General features: G+C 49.5%; 1 protein-coding gene and 1 long non-coding RNA gene across 4 annotated transcripts in view; one reads left to right on the top strand and one right to left on the bottom strand.

Moving 5' to 3' along the window:
• LOC138516887 (disintegrin and metalloproteinase domain-containing protein 33-like) overlaps nucleotides 1-18,845 on the top strand; it is a 629,971-nt gene that overhangs the window by 525,334 nt on the left and 85,792 nt on the right. For all 3 annotated transcript variants that reach the window (XM_069632337.1, XM_069632338.1, XM_069632336.1), the window contains exons 15-16: nucleotides 5,150-5,255; nucleotides 10,622-10,826. In XM_069632337.1, coding sequence (XP_069488438.1) covers nucleotides 5,150-5,255; nucleotides 10,622-10,826 — 311 coding nt within the window. The remainder of the gene's footprint in view (nucleotides 1-5,149; nucleotides 5,256-10,621; nucleotides 10,827-18,845) is intronic.
• LOC138516888 (uncharacterized) overlaps nucleotides 1-18,845 on the bottom strand; it is a 125,705-nt gene that overhangs the window by 22,555 nt on the left and 84,305 nt on the right. The window lies entirely within an intron of this gene.

Genomic DNA, 18,845 nt, shown 5'->3' with positions numbered 1-18,845 from the left:
GGGGGTGGGGGTGCAGGGGGACATGAGTGGGGGCCTGCTGGGGGGTGGGGGTGCAGGGGGACATGAGTGGGACATGGTTGGGGGCCTGCTGGCAGGTGCCCCACAGTGCTGGGGGGTGGGGGTGCAGGGGGACATGAGTGGGACATGGTTGGGGGCCTGCTGGCAGGTGCCCCACAGTGCTGGGGGGTGGGGGTGCAGGGGGACATGAGTGGGACATGGTTGGGGGCCTGCTGGCAGGTGCCCCACAGTGCTGGGGGGTGGGGGTGCAGGGGGACATGTGGCTTGGCTGGGGGGCATGCCCATGGTGGATGGGCTGCCTGCGGGACATGACCAGGGGTGCAGGCTAGTCCCCTGTGGTGTGGGCTGCCTGCAGAGGTCGTGGAGGGGGTAGAGGGGAGACCTGGGAGGACCCACACTGGCAATTCACCTCTTCAACTTCCCGCACACCCACGTAATACACTGCCCCACTCGCACAGGCCCAATCGCGTGTAGGATTTCTCGCGCACCCCTGTAATACACGTACCCAGGCCAATCGCGTGTAGCATTTCTCGCGCACCCCTGAAATCCACGTACCCAGCCCATTCGCATGTAGATTTTCTCGCGCACCCCTGAAATACACGTACCCTGCTGAAATCGCGTGTGGAACTTCACGCGCACCCCTGAAATACACGCGCCCAGGCTATTCGCGTGTGGAACTTCACGCGCACCCCCGGAATACACATACCCAGCCCATTCGCGTGTAGATTTTCTCGCGCACCCCTGAAATACACGTACCCTGCTGAAATCGCGTGTGGAACTTCACGCGCACCCCTGAAATACACGCGCCCAGGCTATTCGCGTGTGGAACTTCACGTGCACCCCCGGAATACACGTACCCAGCCCATTCGCGTGTAGATTTTCTCGCGCACCCCTGTAATACACGTACCCAGCCCATTCGCGTGTGGAACTTCACGCGCACCCCTGAAATACACGTACCCAGGCCAATCGTGTGTTGAATTTCTCGCGCACCCCTGAGATCCACGTACCCCGCTCAATCGCATATTTGACTTCCCGCGTGCCACTTTTTTGATGCGCTGGGACTCTACCGCCTGCCTTCGTGTGGCGGCCGTGTTTCAGCTTGTGCGTGTCTTTGCCTGTGCGTGGCTTTGCCCTATTCGATTCCATGAATACGTGTGGTTCGAGTGCGTGTGGGCGTTCCGTCTGCTTCCCTGCAGTACATCCCCAGTTACGCCCTTATTTTCCCGTGTTGTTCCCCATTCCGCGCGTTACGCCCCATGTCCCGCCCACTTTCTGGTGTGTGCGCTGAGGTTGTGCGCTTTCACTGTGCGCGTCGCGCACGCCTTTCGCGATGTTGCAGTGACTTGTGCGCCATGCATGGGTTTGGCGCACATCCCGCGGGGAACACGCGCAGGGACTTCCATGAATCGCACGCGTGCGCGTGCGCCTGTTTTTTTCCGCTTGCGCCTGCTTGCGCCTGCTTGCGCGAAGATTTTCGGCACACGTTTGTTCCATGAATCGGCCCCTCTGTGTTCCCACATGATTTCATACCTCCTCATATATCTTCCTTCTAATGGTATACAATGTACTTTCTACATACCCACTCTAAGGGCACAGCTCTACGTGTCATATTTACATGTGCCAATCCACTTAGCACTTACTGTGCCCCACCTTCCTGTTAGTAAACTCTAGCTAGCGATCTTTTGGCGTGCCACTGCCCCACTTCCTGCTAGTAATATCTAGCAAGCAACCTTTTGGCGTGCCACTGCCCCCACTTCCTGCTAGTAATATCTAGCTAGCAACCTTTTCGCGTGCCACTGTTCCCACTTCCTGTTAGTAATATCTAGCTAGCAACCTTTTGGCGTGCCACTGTTCCCACTTCCTGTTAGTAATATCTAGCTAGCAACCTTTTCGCGTGCCACTGTTCCCACTTCCTGTTAGTAATATCTAGCTAGCGACCTTTTGGCGTGCCACTGTTCCCACTTCCTGTTAGTAATATCTAGCTAGCGACCTTTTTGCGTGCCACTGTTCCCACTTCCTGTTAGTAATATCTAGCTAGCGACCTTTTGGCGTGCCACTACCCCACTTCCTGATAGTAATATCTAGCTGGCAACCTTTTGGCGTTCCACTGTCCCCACTTCCTGTTAGTAATATCTAGCTAGCGACCTTTTGGCGTGCCACTGTCCCCACTTCCTGTTAGTAATATCTAGCTAGCAACCTTTTGGCGTGCCACTGTCCCCATTTCCTGTTAGTAATATCTAGCTAGCGACCTTTTGGCGTGTCACAGCCCCCACTTCCTGCTAGTAATATCTAGCTAGCGACCCTTTGGCGTGCCACTACCCCCACTTCCTGCTAGTAATATCTAGCTAGCAAACTTTTGGCATGCCACTTTCCCCACTTCCTGCTAGTAATATCTAGCTAGCGACCTTTTGGCGTGCCACTGTCCCCCTTCCTGTTAGTAATATCTAGCTAGCAACCTTTTGGCGTGCCACTGTCCCCACTTCCTGTTAGTAATATCTAGCTAGCGACCTTTTGGCATGCCACTTCCCCCACTTCCTGCTAGTAATATCTAGCTAGCAACCTTTTGGCGTGCCACTGTCCCTCTTCCTGTTAGTAATATCTAGCTAGCAACCTTTTGGCGTGCCACTGTCCCCACTTCCTGTTAGTAATATCTAGCTAGCAACCTTTTGGCGTGCCACTGTCCCCACTTCCTGTTAGTAATATCTAGCTAGCGACCTTTTGGCGTGCCACTGTCCCCACTTCCTGTTAGTAATATCAAGCTAGCAACCTTTTGGCGTGCCACTGTCTTGACTTACGCCATTTTCACTTCCCCCACCATTATTATATTTTCTTATTTTATTTCAAATGTTTCTTCTTTTCAGATAAAATCTTCCTTTCACCAATAATGCAACATCCCATCTGGCCACGTTTGTAAGCATTTGGATAAAAACAAAGGGAAAATGCCTTTGCCAACATCTGGAGCCTCAGGTGCAACATTTTAATAGCGGTAAGAGAGGTGCCGCGCTCACCGACACCAACCCTGCCAGTGCCAGGTGACGTGGAAGCTGAGCTGGCACATCTCTTTTCTTGAGTTTGAAACTGGTTAAAACTAAGTCCCATTAACGAGTAAAAACTGAGCCGCCGGTGGGTCCCCCTGAGAGGATTACCCATAATGCAGCTCTCTTATTCATACACCAGGCGGCCCGTAGGCAGGAAGACAGTGGTGACTTCTGCGCGAGGGCTAAGTGGGGGCGCGACACGCAACCGGTCACAGCATGCTGATGTTATTTCCGATTAAAGTCCTATGTGATGCCCCCCCAGCAGTCCCTAAATACATTCATTAACCACAGACCCTTGGAAATACGAATGGGGACAGGGGCTTCGATTATAACAGACCCATGGATCCCGCCCTTGAGCTCCCACAAAAAAGAACGAAACCTTCATTGAAAATTTTGTCCAGACGCATATCTTCATTATCTATTGCAGAGCGCCACCCACAACGGGGCGCTAAACTGGGCATGCAAGTTGTAAACATAAACAGGGAACATGATCCGTAAATAATTTGCCGCTTGATCACCAGAGTCGTATAATTCATAACACACAAGGGAGATCACGAAGAGCACCAAACAATTTGGAGGTATAGACTTAATCAAGAAGAGCTTCTAAAGCACGCCAAAACTATCACTGTCCCTCCAGGAAGACCTCAACTTTCCCTGGGCACCCGATCTGACCCAAGGAAATGGTGGCAGCGCTAGAGATGTGCCTTCACCCATCTCAGAACAAGTCCAAAAACCCATACAAGGCAATTCAGGGTCATTCGCAATTCTTTTGGACCACCAATGCAATGGGATTCACTGGTGGAGGAGGCAGGACTCCTCCATCTAGCATTTCTGTAAACATTGGGCCAGTGCTGATAAAGTGGAGTCCGGATTGAGCACAGTCTGCTTGCTTCGTGATGTCCAGCCTTCATTTCTACTTTAAGAAGTTCTTTCAATTGAAAATATTGAAGAACGAGAACCAATTGGAATGATGGCAAAGTGCTGTTTCTATTGTGCTTGCTGATTACTAAATATACAGTTTTGACCATTTAGTGACTAGTTGACACCTTGTAGTTCTGCTCTCATGCCTGTAGTCCCAGCAAAGCTATTGGTGCGAAAATTCAGAGATGCCGGTTTTAGGAAATTCTTCACAACCATCTGTCACGCTCCCAATTGATTTGGCCTACACCTCCCATGACCCCTCACCAATGACTGCGTTGGCTGGGATGATGGGTGCTGAAGGCCAAACCTTGTGGAGGAGGACAGGTGGGCTACCCCAGGCATAGGTGGCACGTTGAAGGATTTTGTTTCATAAGGCGGGGACAACACCTGATACTGCGGCAGGCTGTTCAGCTCATGATACTGCGGCAAGCTGTTCAGCTCATGATACTGCAGCAGGCTGTTCAGCTCATGATACTGCGGCAGGCTGTTCAGCTCATGATACTGCGGCAGGCTGTTCAGCTCATGATACTGCGGCAGGCTGTTCAGCTCATGATACTGCGGCAGGCTGTTCAGCTCATGATACTGCGGCAGGCTGTTCAGCTCATGATACTGCGGCAGGCTGTTCAGCTCATTGCAGCCTTTTTAATCGCTGAAGCTAAACGCGGGGTATCTGGCTCTCCGCTACGCATGTGATGGAAATGCTTCATTGTCGGGTAGGCGACCGCCATTCCAATCCGGCCTTATAGAATTGCTGGGATTGCATAGGGTGGAACCGGTCAACCAGACATAACCTGTGCAAATGCAGAGATCCACACACCTCAGAACATGTGGGCATTGTGCCAAGCTCTAGCACCATCAACACAAGCAAGGACCTCATCCGTGCCAGTCGGGCAGAATCTGTGCACGCTGGAAAACCCAGAGAAACGACTTCCACCAGGCTTTGTCTGTTATTCTTATTACAAGTTATGGTTCTTTTTAAAGGTTACGCGCTCGTTTGATACAAGTATAATGTGGATTCCTCTTTAGTACCTTGAAATAAGATGGGTTTTTATAAAGGGCGTCAACACATTGTCAACCCTATTGTTTCTTTTTATTTGAACGCGGTTTAGTTTGTGGTGTACGTATGCAATGTGACCCTGAGAGTCTCAAACCAAATTTCTCTTCCCTTGTAGGGGCGCGGCCGGCTCCCGATGCTTGCTTCCGAGATGTGAATGCAGCTGGGGACAGTTATGGAAACTGTGGAAAAAGCCAGGGGCAGTTTGTGAAGTGTGACAAGAGGTGGGTAGCCCGAGAGCAGTTGACGTGGGTGTCTCGCTCATACTCTTAGAGGTTTCAACTGTCCAGTTATACATGTTTCCCACTAGATGCATTTGCATTTGCTGGCAGATGGGCTGTTTAGTGTTTATTGAACGAATACAAAAATAGTACCATTTACATTTTAGAATTTTGTGTGGAGTCTTTTTGGTTGTATTTAGAGCTTTCTATTGTGTTTAGGTCTTTCTATTTAGACTGAAGAATTTCCACTTTTATTCACTTGACTAATCGCGCAATGTCGAAAAGCAATGCAATATGTCGCAGGTGGATTCACCAGCCAACTAGAATCTCATCGGGGCATAATGGAAAGCATGACTATGGTTGTGGATCTGAGCACTGACTGGAAGGAACCAAACACAGTAGAACAGGGGTCTGCAACCTTGGGCTCTCCCAACATGTTTCACTACAACTCGAATCAGCCACAGGCAACAAAGACAATGGTGAAGGCCCATTGGAACTCCAGGCTTTGAGAGCCAGGATCCTGATGGGTGTTTCAGGATATGCCTCATTAATATTCATGAGGAAAAATGTGCCTACATTTAGAATCATTGTATGCAATTGTATCTCATGAATATTAATGAGGGGTACCCTGAAACCCTGACATGAATCTGGCCCTCGAGGCATGGAGTTGAACAACGCTGGTCTAAAACGTCTACAGAGCCGCAGGTTGAAGACCCGTGCAGATGGAAACATGGCACGTGAGATGAGAGACCGCGCTAGGCAAAGTAGTTTGGGGATAAAGCGATCCCACTTCTGACATTTTCTAGACATTTTATTTTATTTCTTGGGTTGCTGGGTGGGGGTGGGGATCAGGATAGTGATTCGTGGGGGTCGGGGTTCACCTCATTCATTCTACCAAATGTTAGCCACAATATTCATGGGTTATCAAAGTTTGGAAGTGGTGACCTGTGAATCCTTGGGGGTCACATTTGGCAGGATTCGAGCAGGATCAAAGCTGTATTCATTTTATTTGCTCTGTATTCAAGTCATTATCCGTCAGGTTCCTTTTGCAGAAGAGAACACTCTTGGCTGGAAATGTATCACCCAGGGTTGTAGAAAGCTTGCACCCGCAGTAACTCTGCATGATTGTCCCATCCAAGTTTGATTTTCTATAATGACGGAGGGTATAAAGGGCTGATGGTTCTAGCGGGTTTGGCCCCCGAGTCACATTTCCACTCTTAACCGTGAAGCGTCCTGAAGGCAACCTGCTTAACAAGAAACTTGCATACATACATTTCCATGATACATGTTACAGTAACATTGTGGCAACACAATGCAGCTTTCAGGAAGCGCAATTTTTCTGAATGGGTCCAGGTGCCTTTCCCCCAAAGAAACCCTTGCAAAGTGTTACATTAGCCCCAACTCACCCGTCGTCCCAACCGAGCAAAAATAAAAAATAAATCATTCAAAATCACAGTACAGGTGTAACTCATGGGGACTACATTTATATGAACATAATCAACTACCATCTGTATACTTAATGGGTTAAAGGCTCCCTGCTGGTAAAGGGCAAGGCCTCTCTTTGCAAGTACAAAGCTTCTCGGTAGCAACTCAGTCCTTAATCCTTCCAAGATGGTACATTTGGTACCTGACATTTGGTATTTTAAAGCAGCTTTTATTTACAGTGCTTAAAAGTGGGAGGAATCAAGATGTGAATTGCTATGTAAAAACTCAACATAATTCATTCTGTGTTCATGTCACGTCTATAAATGAATGCAATGACATGACTGAAGTTGGCTATAGTTCAGTGTCCAACAACAAAGGGAGTGTCATTTCAAAAAAACAACTGGGGCCCCAAGCAATGTAGAACAGCATCAGACATGATTGGACCACTGCTGGAGTGCGTGTGGGCTACTTCTGTCATTGGTGGCTGCTCTTACCAGGCTTTTAGGATAAGAAGAGGACACCTGCACCCATTCTTCAGAGATCCTGGAGAAACCTGAAGGAGACAAGTATCCTATCCATCTGTGAGACCCGCGAAGAAACCTGGGACCTGCCGAAAGGAGGCCTGGCTACCAACTTCTGCTGCTTTCCTGGAGGAGCCCAGTCTCAATGAAGTCTTTAGCAGTCCTGCCAAGGAGCTGCGACCCTGGGAGTGGAGGGAACATCAATTCCTGACATCTGGTTGGTACCCTACAAAGAAGAGCCATCGGAATTGTCCCGGGACCGTCCTGTGGCTGACCAGAGTTTGGGCTACCGTGCTACTGATGTCACCATTCCATAGCTCTCAACCATTTATGTCGCAAAGGCGGGTGAAAACACCCGATTTTATTTTTGGCGGGTGAGAGGCCCGTTGAAACGAATGGGCGTGAAGTTGGCTTGGCGGGTGAGTCAGCTGTTTACAAGGCGGGTGACACCCGCCAAAAGCGTGTGAGTTGAGAGCTATGCCATTCCGAGTTTCGACCTGGAACTCTGTGGACCCTCAGCTTGCCCTACATGACTCAACTATGTGGAATTTCAGCATCCCAGCATCGAGGGGATCTGAGATAGAAGGGAAAGTCTGACCACGGCAGTTGATTCCTTTGAGTCGCCTTGCTGCGGTGACCACCATCTGAAATCACTTACCTGACCCAAGACCAGTCCTGAGAGGGGTCCTGCATCGAGTTTTACTGCATTCTTTATTCAATAGTCCTTGCACCAGTGAAAGACACCAACCATAGATCAGCTAGAACCTGCAACCCATGCAAATCGAGGACTGCGACTATTGGCGGGATAAGCAACCCCAGACCCTCTTCCTTTGTCCTGCCAAGTCGGGTAAGAATTGGAGGACATATGGTATGTTACAGTGATTCTTTCCTACCCCTAGCTCCAATCATATGTCTACGGGCTTATAATAAACTTTATCCCAACACTATCGGTTTTGCCATTACTTGCTTGTGCAAGACTTCTGAAAGTTGGGGCTACTACTGTTAGCTAATTTAATTCTGATAATTAGAACCCTTCAGTGCACCCCAGAGACACTACCTGCATTTTCTCCTGCATCTACAAATCTGTGGAACTTAACCTTACCTAATGGGCAAAAAGTAGTCATTTTTCTATAGTCTGTTTGGCCAATAAAAAATTATTTGTATACATCCTGTATAATTGTAATCTGTGAATTCCATTGTGTAAACTCATTGTGGACCCTTTACAAGCTCACCACCTCTGAAGAACTTAGCCTAGACCGCCTGTCACTGCTACCAGTACTAGTTTGGCTACAGCTCCGCAGAGTTGTCCTGTCACAATATAGGTTGGCCTTCTATACAACTGCCCACCAGGCCAGAGTATAGAAAACCAGTCCTAACATCCATGATCCATCACCCAGGTCCTTTGAAGCAGTACAGCACTCCTTTTTTTCTGTGAATCAACGTGACATTTTCTGGCTCGCCAGATCTCTTTTACATGGCCAGTACCAGACTTGATGACTGCAAGAAGTGCAATTTCAGCCTCTTTACATGTGATGGGAAATCAGGCCCTCTAAATCTACACAACCGTCTTACATAATAGGACTATGAACTCCCTGTAATGCGTCTTCATTTACATTGTAAAACAGGTCTCCTGGGCCATTGCCCACCTTGCCATTGGGGCCTCCACCAGGAATCACACATTCAGTTATCGACCAAGTATTGGGAAGCAGAGAATGTGGCATCTCAACTAGTCCATCTCTTTTCAAAACTGTTGTTGCATTATACCAGTTTATTATATAAAGAGTCTCTTTGGATTGTAACTATTTGATGGTCAGGCAAAATTTAGTATTTAGGATTATTTCATGGTGAGCAAAGGAGATTAGGGCTAAAAGAATTGTTACTCCCCTCGAGTTTTAACCATGTTTACTCATAGAGACAGAATCTTCAACTGTCCAACTGGGGAGAATCGATAAACCATGTCTCCTGTAACAGAATGATGTTATAGTTCAACAGGTACGGGACCGTTTTGCAGTTAGTGAATATATGGCCGACCCCACCAATGGTCCATGATACCAGCTTGTGTTCATTCAAATCAACAATGTTGATCCAATTCAAAAGCGGTGGATTAGCCGTCAGAGAGGCAGGTTGCAACACAGTATCACGTCCCCTCCTTATGATGGAGACCCAGGATAATGGTAAAGTTACCCGTTGGCCATTTTATCACAATACTGTCTCCCCTCCTGGCAGTCAGGAATTTCAGGAGGCCGAAGACTCTACACATGCAATGCACATATAGACATGTTCCCAGAGTCAATAGAGCCAAGCCAAAGAACTAAACACATGTTAATGTCACATGACAGTATTGAAACATTGATACTGTGTGATTGGAGTGAGTCAGGTCCACCTGTAGTCAGGGGTTTGGCACCAAGACTATAAAGTACCGCCCGGTGGCACACGTCTTCTTAAGTTTGCTTCTTATGTGTGTCAGTGATGCGTGGAATGTTGTATCCTGTATAGAAATGGAAAGGAATGGAGAAATCCCCATTGATCCGTTAAGAACACTCTTCAACCTTTTCGACAGAGAGATAATTTCATACACTATATATACCTGTATTGTCAGACCTTGCCACCAGTAGTAATGATTTATTTACTACAGTGTGACTTTTTTTAAACAGTTTTAGTTTTTCATATTAAATTACATATCTGGTTGTTTCCGTAGCAATAGCATGCCCCCAGTAAATATGTGAACAGCTGCATTCCCGTTTATGCCTATAAAGGGGAGGGGGATGAAAGTTATGGATCGAAGTCATGGGGGAGGGAGGAGTAAGAAGGACATGGCAGGTAAACTGTTAAGAACATAGAAGATGAAATAACCCATGGCCGTTTGTCCCAACAGCATTCAATTTCCAGCACAATGGTCCTAGAATGATCTAGTTACTATCTTCCTTGTCTTTCTTTCATTTCCACTCTCTGTGCTATTCAACCAAGGAACGGACCCTATGTTTTATTGTAAGTTTCCCCTCGGGGTACAACCCATTCAAAGATGGCCGCCCATCACCTCAGCAGGCCCGCCTCACATTGTGGAGCATGGGTAGACAGCGTTTCCTTAGTATGCAACTACGACTGTCGATTGTCATCGTGTACTATGCTTCTCTCTACCCACTGGTCTTCAAACTGTGGGCTTGGCGACCGTGGGTGGGGGGCCCAAAGGATCGCCAGGGAGGCGGGGGCCGCAAGGCTTTTCGAAAAGGGAATACATTGACTGAATTTAATAGAAAATATACGCAGAAATGGGGTATTGGCATGAAACGTTTGAATACCGCTGCTCTAACCTGTGAAGCCTGACAGACGTCACTTTGATGCATGCATAGTGCACACACCCAGTAACAATGTTTTTCTACTTCAAAAATGTTCCTCCTGTGTCCCTTTTCACATTCCTTTCAGGGACGCCATGTGTGGGAAGATCCAGTGCCAGAGCTCGGCCGCGAGACCCAAGGGGCCCAACACCGTGTCCATGGACACCACCATCCGCTTCGAAGGCCGCGAGGTGAAATGTCGAGGCACCTTCACCTACTCCACGCAGGACGAGCAGGGGGATATGCCGGACCCTGGGCTAGTGTTAACAGGCACAAAGTGTGGGCCAGGAATGGTAAGACGATTCCACTGTACTCATGGCCTCCTTATCCTCCTCTTCCTGCTCATTAGATCAGTGTGCATCCCCTCTTCCCATCTACTGAATCCTATATCTCCATTATCCAGAACCCCCCCTCCTACCTGCCCTTCACTTCCCACCCAACCACACCACACCACAGGAGGCCCACGCTGAAAGCTCATTCTGCCCAATTCTACGTCACTCCATTCGAATTCCTGCCAATGTTCCTTAGACCTTAATGGCAGGACGCCCCAAGCAAGCATCTCCCAAAACGTGATAGACTATGCATCTAAGCAAGAGCGCCTGGAGACAGGCTTCAGGTGGTAGCGGTGCATGGTATAAATCAACATAACATAGCACATAACAGCGGTAGAAACAAATAAATAAAATAAAATAAATAAATAAAGCATAAGATATGATGGCCCACCAATCCTGCAAGGTAATTCGGCACAGCAATTAATGTGCTTGTGTTGCATGATTGCATGGCTCAAGAGGATAGCTCAGGGGCAACGTCTTGCCTTGGAAGCAAGACGACAGGGAGAAACACAGGTCCAATCCCCGGGTTCGCGTTTAGAAACCTCTGGGTATTAAGCACGTTATAAAAAAACAATTACAATTACTATGGCTCCTTCCACTAGTTACCCTCTTGCAGTCTGAAAGCTGAGGAGCCAGGCGTTCTTCTGCCTACGACTGAGACACAGAACCTGCTCACCGCCCGTTGATCCTCATTAAGAATTTGGCAGGACATCCATGACCTATCTGCAGAATTCTTAGCCATCTAGTTTCTGCTACTACCACTCGCTCTGTCAGCTTTGAGAGCCGAGCTGTGAGTGGTGGTAAGGGGGTGTTTGTCCCCATTTCTGGAGTCCATGGTGATTTTTACCACAAGTGGTAATTTATCTGATATTTGGAGGTAAAGTGGAGGGTTTACCCGATGGCAAATGCTCGCGTTGAATCCTCCACTTCTCCTCAAATCTCGGAATTTGGTGTTGCAATAAAATTGATAGTGAATTCGCTTCCGTCCAAAGATACAGTGGTAACAGAATTATCATCAAAAATTGCCCGCACAGCTCTTTGTTGTTACTAGACTCGTCGAGAAGGTTATTCAGGCCACGATACGTAAATAACTCGTCCTTGTAACCAAACCATGCAGACGCATGGGTAAATGCATGAATCAGAAACATGCCTTTGTGGTAGCCGAGATTTCAGGGCTTGGGAAACAGTGTTGACACGATTCACAAGACTTTCTCTGCAGCCAATTTGAAGCTGCCTATTTCCATATTTGCAAAGGGGTCCCGCAGTGACCTGTAGTCTCCAATGTGCCCTCGACCCTCTGAATGCTCTGCTGTTTGGGTGGCATCGCCATACATGTTTTAGCATGTTGGCATGTTGGAAAGTGTTGAAGAGAATGGGCGCCATTGGTGGTAGCCCACTAGTGATGCCGGGATTCCGATGAAGTAGCTTGCCCGATTGATGTGGCGGGGCTCTTACCAAGAAGGTAAGGGTGTCAGTGAAGGACTGTGCCATGGATCCAGGAGTGTCAGAGGAGAACCTTGCGATGCACAGCACCAAAAGCTGCAGAGAGATTCGTTTGTGAGGTGGGAACTAAGCTACAGGGCAAAGTCAAGCCTTTGGTGCAGATAAAAGCCATGTAAAAATGCTCCAAAGAAGGAAGGTTATTTGCGGTCAGCAAATTTAAATGGATCTGGAGTATGATCTTATGTGTGAAACAGTGTGACGCGGTAGCAGTAAGGGGAATAATATGTTGAATAGTAGATTAATCAGCATGGCCAAATAAGACTTATGCAATCCTTTTGCATTTATTGAGTTGGATGTAGCTCAAACCTAGCTGGGAATCCACAGGGCACTGCACAGGATTGGGATGGGGGTAGTGCGATACAAATTTATGAACAGAATTGGGACACACTATCTTCCAATCAGGGGCAATGGTTTGGTGGGAAGGGAGGTAGTGGGTGTAAGGTCGGGAGCGATGGGCAGTCGCAGCCTCCGTCGGTGAGATCCTGGGCTTCTTGAGAAGTTCTTTGAAGAGATGTTTCATCACCTTGTGTAAGATTCGTCGTGAGGGGGCGCCCTGTCTACCGATACGTTCTTCTAGCTTCCTTCATGGTCTTTTCCTCAGGCCGCCGATGTTACATTGGGTCCAGTCTGTGAGCCATATCTCCAAAGCGGGTTGCAAGGTCATCATCCTGAACCCTTTGACGAGACCGGCAGGACATAGGTTAGGTCAACGAGCAAGCGGAGATCATAAGAGCATACGTCAAGTATCAGGATCCGACACATCCATTGGCAGAACAATCGCTATGAAGCACTGTTGCTCTCCAGATCCAACTCCCATCCTCTCCCTTAGCATTTAGTATGCTAGTTATGGCTGATGGGGGGGTCTAGCCCAACACATCTGGACAGCCACATGTTGCAGTCCCCTACCCTAAAGCAAGCAGACTTGAGATGACACGTGTGTTTAGAGGAGGTTGCGGGGTAACATGTGGCCATTCTTTTTTGCTGGGCACATCTGCTCACCTTTCTCAGCCAACCCTTACCCACTAGCATGGTTGCATGAAACGTCACTTATGTTGATGTAGCGTCTGTAAAGACTGGTAGGGGGTGGTCTGTACTTCTGCTCTCTATATGGTAGAGGGGAGGCACAGAGGACCCCAGCCTAGATTCTCTATTCGGTAGCTATGGTCGAGCAATCAAGGCCTAGCTTCTCAGGAGGTGATGCAGGCTGGTTCTTAAGTACAGTGTAGTCCCCAAGACCCCACAAAGGAATGTCCACACACTGTATTGGTTAGAACACAGTCTTTATATAATCAATATTCAAGGTTATGTACACTTATCATAATAACTCACTTTGTACTTAGGAAAATCAACAATGGCAAATATATACAATTCTAAAGTGGTACCACCCTTTGTATTAGATCTCATTAAAGTGCATCAACAATACTGTAACAATGTCACACAGATCAATAGAGTGAAACCAGCAATAGAGAGAGGAGAGAAAATAAGATGGTTGAGCAATAGGCAGAATACTGGCCCCTATCACTAGACACAGTTCTGTGTGGAGATCCCCCCACCTGGGCAACCTGTAAAATAAAGGTATAGCACAAGCCCAGTCCATATATTGTTCTGCAAGTCTTATTCCCTCCTATAATGTTTTTACCCCCCCAATGTACCTGGTGGAGTCGAGTTCTTCGAAGAGGCGTCGACAGATCCTTCTTGAGCGACCCCCTTTCAAGCGGGAGTCACGGATCGTCGAGAGGCGTCGAGAAGCGTCGAGGAACTCGGCGTTCGGCGGCGGGGAATCGACGGCCCTTCTTGAATGCCTTCCCTTTCAAGCGGGAGACACGGGGCGTCGAACGTCCGACAACAAACAGGGTAGAACGGCGTCGATGAGGCGGCAGCTTCGATCCAAGCGGTGCTCGTCGACGACGGAGCGTCGGTGTCCTGCAAGGCAGAGGCGTGCGGGGCACCTCGATGACAATTGTTCTGGACCGCAAAGATTGTGGAGACGGGGGCCCAGCAAGGGCGTCGAGTCGTTCGAGTCTTTGTGGTCTTTGGGTGGCGGGAAACCCACCGGTAGGTTTCTCCTCGGCGCGTTGGTCGTCCTCGACTTTCTCTGGCAGGATAAAGCGGTCGACGGTGCGGACGAGGGAATCCTTCGATTCAAATGTTCTTAGGCAAGGATCGGACGGCTCCGGTCGTCGGCGGCATGGCGTCAAGTGGTTCCCACGGCTGGGCAACACAACTTCGACGGGCCTCCAGCGGTTACACAAACATGCAAACCCTGGTCGACGGCAATGGACTTCGACGGCGGCGATGTCCGGGTGCTTCACTTCGATCTCCTCAGCGGTCCCGTCTCGGGTCGGCAGCCTTTCGAGGGTCTGACTTCCAGGGCGCTTCGGCGAAGATGGAGCGGTGCTCGATGGTCCCTCGGAGCACGGGAAGAGGGCGCCTTACCAGGTCCTCTCTCGGGTCAGTCTTCGACGATTTCGGCAGCCTTCGGATCGGTCGAAGCAAAGGCAGCAGCAAGTCTTCTTCTTCCAGCTGGGCGTCGAGGATCAGCAGTTCCAGTTACTCTTAGAGTGGAGACTCAGCTCCAGAACGCTTCTGAACAATTACCAGTGGTGAGAAGTCCCCAGATATACTATTCTGTCTCTCATCCACACTGCTGGCACACACTCAGCAGCCAATCATACAGAAGGGCATTCATGCAGTCAGTCAGCCAATCAGGCACACAGTGCATTCAGGCCACACTCCTCCCTTTCAGACACTCACAACAAGGAATGTGGATTGGGACAAGTACCCAGCCATTCAACACTACACACTGCATTCAGGCCAGTTTCGGGCAGGGCTGTCTCAGTCTTTGTCTCTCATGCCAGAAACCAGACAACCACAACAAGGAGTGTATATTGGTCACACACTCCATTCACCCAGGTCCCACCCACAGGAGGTACCCGCAACATACAGTCACTGGGAAGGCTCCAGTCAGTCTAGCTGGGCCTTCAAAACAACACCATATATGGAACTTCCACCCAACAGCCAGTCAGGGGGAAGGGACAGAGTCAGGGCTTCCCAGGACTTTGGGAAAACAAGGTAACAGGCAATAGAAAGCAAGAGGCCACAGGGGCCATCTTGTTTCCTATCAGGAATCAACTGATCCCAATGGAAGGGCCTGGGTATCCCAAAATGGAGGACACCCAGAGCACCTGTCAAATTCAGCATGGAGCTGCCACCAGCCCATACCCTGCTCTGTGGGCCACCCACAGGTGCCCAAAAACATACACTAGGGGCACAGGGTTGTACCCCTACACATGGGTGCCATAAGGGTATCCCATGGGTCTGTTCGCCAAACCAAAAGAGAGAGCTGCACTGCCAGGAGTCCCACATGGACGCCTGGGCAGAAAACACGAAAGAACACACGATAAAAAGCAGTAAAGGACAAGGATACAGAGGCCCTGTCCCTCTGATGCATTTCCAGCATCACAGTCGCCACCCCCAGACTGAGGTGGAGGGTGTCTAATCTCCCACGGGATAGACACCCTCATCCAGACAGTCCACATACCTTCTGGAAAGGCCATCTGCATTATCGTGACTCTTCCCTGGTCTGTGCTCTATGGTGAAGTCTAGCCCTTGCAGGCTAATGGACCACCTGAGCAATTTCGGATTCTCACCCTTCATCTGCATAAGCCACTTCAGGGTCTTATGATCTGTTTGGACCTTGAAGGTAGACCCCGTAAGGTAGGGCCTAAAATGCCTAAGGCTCCAAACTATGCTAAAACACTCCTTTTCAACAGTAGCCCACCTAAGTTCTCTACCCTTGAGTTGTCTACTGATGATTATGATAGGATGGTCTCTCCCTTTGTCATCTAACTGGGACAAGACAGCTCCAATTCCGGTGTCGCAGGCATCCGTCTGGACGATAAAGGGTCAGCTGTAGTCAGGCGCACACAACACAGGTGCCCTACACAGACTTTCTTTCAAGCCATCAAAGGCCCTCTGACAGTCTTCTGTCCAATTAACCTTCCTAGGCTGTTTGGGTGAAGTTAGAGCTGTCAGGGATGCAGCTATGGTTCCATAGTCTGCCATGAAATTGCGATAGTACCCAGTGAGGCCCAAAAAGGCTCTCACCTGGGTTTGAGTAGTGGGAGTCTCCCAGTTCTGTACATCCTGTACTTTACTGGAGAGGGGTTGGATTTGACCCCCTCCTACCTCATGACCAAGATAGGTAACTTTCCCCTGAGCTATCTGGCACTTGGTGGCCTTGATAGTGAGGTTAGCCCTTTTCAAGGCCTGCAACACCTTATCCAGATGTGTCAAATGCTCTTCCCAGGTGGAACTGTAGACGGCATTGTCGACTAAGTAAGCCACACAAAAGGCTTCCAGCCCACTGAGCGCATGGTTGACCAATCTCTGGAAGGTGGCAGGGGCATTCTTCAACCCAAAAGGCATGACCCTAAACTGGTAGAGTCCCTCAGGTGTTGAGAAGGCCGTCTTTTCCTTGGCATGGTCCGTCAGAGCTATTTGCCAATAGCCTGAGGTAAGGTCAAAGGTGCTCACAAATTTGGCAGCACCTATGGTGTCCACGAGCTCATCAGCCCTGGGCAATGGGTGCGCGTCAGTTTTGGTGACGGCATTGACTTCGCGGTAGTCCACACAGAACCTCCAATCCTTGGTACCCGCCTGGGAACTTGCCTTGGGGACAAGGACCACTGGACTGGACCAGGGACTGGTTGAGGGTTCAATAACACCCAGATCCAACATCTTGGCGACCTCAGCCTGGATGTGGTTCTTGACGGTATCTGACATACGGTAGCACCTGCTTTTGACAGGCACACTGTCACCAGTGTCAATTTCATGCCTACACCATGGTGTAAGGCCTGGCGTCAGTGAAAACAGAGAGGCATACTGTTGGAGCAAAGCCCTGCAGGCCCTCTGTTGCCAAATCCGGAGAGAGATGTACTCCCTCCACTGAGCCATCCTGAGGGTTGCTATGCAGCAAATCAGGAAGGGGCTCACTCTCATCCTCTTCTTGCCCTGAAGCTAGCAAGAGACATGAGACTTCTGCTCGCCGGTGGAAAGGCTTGAACCTGTTGACATGGAATACCTGAGGGGCTACCCCAGAGGCTCCCATGTCAACCAGATAATTGACTTCGCCCATTTTGGAGATGATCCTGAAGGGTCCAGTCCACTTGTCTGCCAAAGCTCTAGGTTTGGTAGGCTCCATCACAAGGATTTCCTGTCCCGGAGTCCAATCCACTTGCGAGGCTTTAAGGTCATGCCAGTACTTATTCAATTCCTGGCTGGCCTTGAGATTTGCTGTTGCCTGACCCATCATCTGTGTCATCCTCCGTCTGAGGCCTAACACATAGTCCCCCACTTGCTTGGCGGGACCTGGAGGGGTGGCTTCCAAGCCTTCTCTGATCAAGGCGAGGGGCCCCCTCACGGGATGTCCAAAGAGTAACTCAAAGGGGCTGAAACCAACACCCTCTTGAGGTACCTCTATGTAAGCAAAAAGCAGGCATGGCAGGAGGAGATCCCATTTCCTCCTTAGGGGTTCTTCCAAAGCCCCTAGCATGCCCTTGAGAGTTTTATTAAATCTCTCAACCAGACCATTGGTCTGGGGGTGGTAAGAGGTGGAGAACTTGTAGGTTACCCCGCACTCTTTCCACATGGTTTTCATGTAACTAGACATGAAGTTGGATCCTCTGTCAGAGACAACCTCCTTGGGGAATACAACATGGGTGAAAATGCCCAGGAGAGCCCTGGCAACCACCTTGGCAGTAACAGTCCGAAGGGGTATTGCCTCAGGGTACCTGGTGGCATGATCTACCAAGACCAGGATGAACAGATGTCCACCTGAAGTGGGAGGGTCAAGGGGACCGACGATGTCGATGCCCACCCTCTCAAATGGTGTGCCAACCACTGGCAATGGCTGCAGTGGGGCAATGACACTGCCTCCAGTCTTGCCAGACAACTGACAAGTTGGGCAGGTCCTGCAGTGGGACTCCACCTTTACTCCCATCCGTGGCCAGTAGAAATGGGCAGAGAGCCTCTGCTTAGTCTTCTTGGTCCCAAGATGACCAGCCAAGGGTACCTCATGCGCCAACTGCAGTAGGAAGGGCCTGTAAACCTGGGGTACCACCAACCTCTTGAGGGCACCAGGTTCAGGCTTAGTGGGCTCACTAACAAGGAGCTCACCCTCCCAATAAATCCGGAATGTCCTAGGCACTTCTCCTTGTGCCTGGGACAGGGCCTGTTTCCTCAGTCCCTCGAGAGAGTGGCACTCTCTCTGTCCCTTACAGAAGTCTGCCCGGGAGGGTCCCCCTTCAGCTAACAAGCATTGAAGGTCGGGATGATCCTCCGGGTTGAGAACCTCTCCCACAGGAGAGTCTTCTGTCTCTTCTCCCACAGGAGTTGAGTTTGGGTTTTCCACTGGACCCAGCCCGTCCGGAGCATGGATCCCAATGGGTGCTGTCGGAACAGTAGGAAGAGAAGGTG

The sequence above is a fragment of the Ambystoma mexicanum genome, chromosome 6q (assembly GCF_040938575.1).
Source record: "Ambystoma mexicanum isolate Mex_15411 chromosome 6q, UKY_AmexF1_1, whole genome shotgun sequence".
NCBI lineage: Eukaryota > Metazoa > Chordata > Amphibia > Caudata > Ambystomatidae > Ambystoma > Ambystoma mexicanum.
This window is presented reverse-complemented; position numbering and strand designations above follow the sequence as displayed.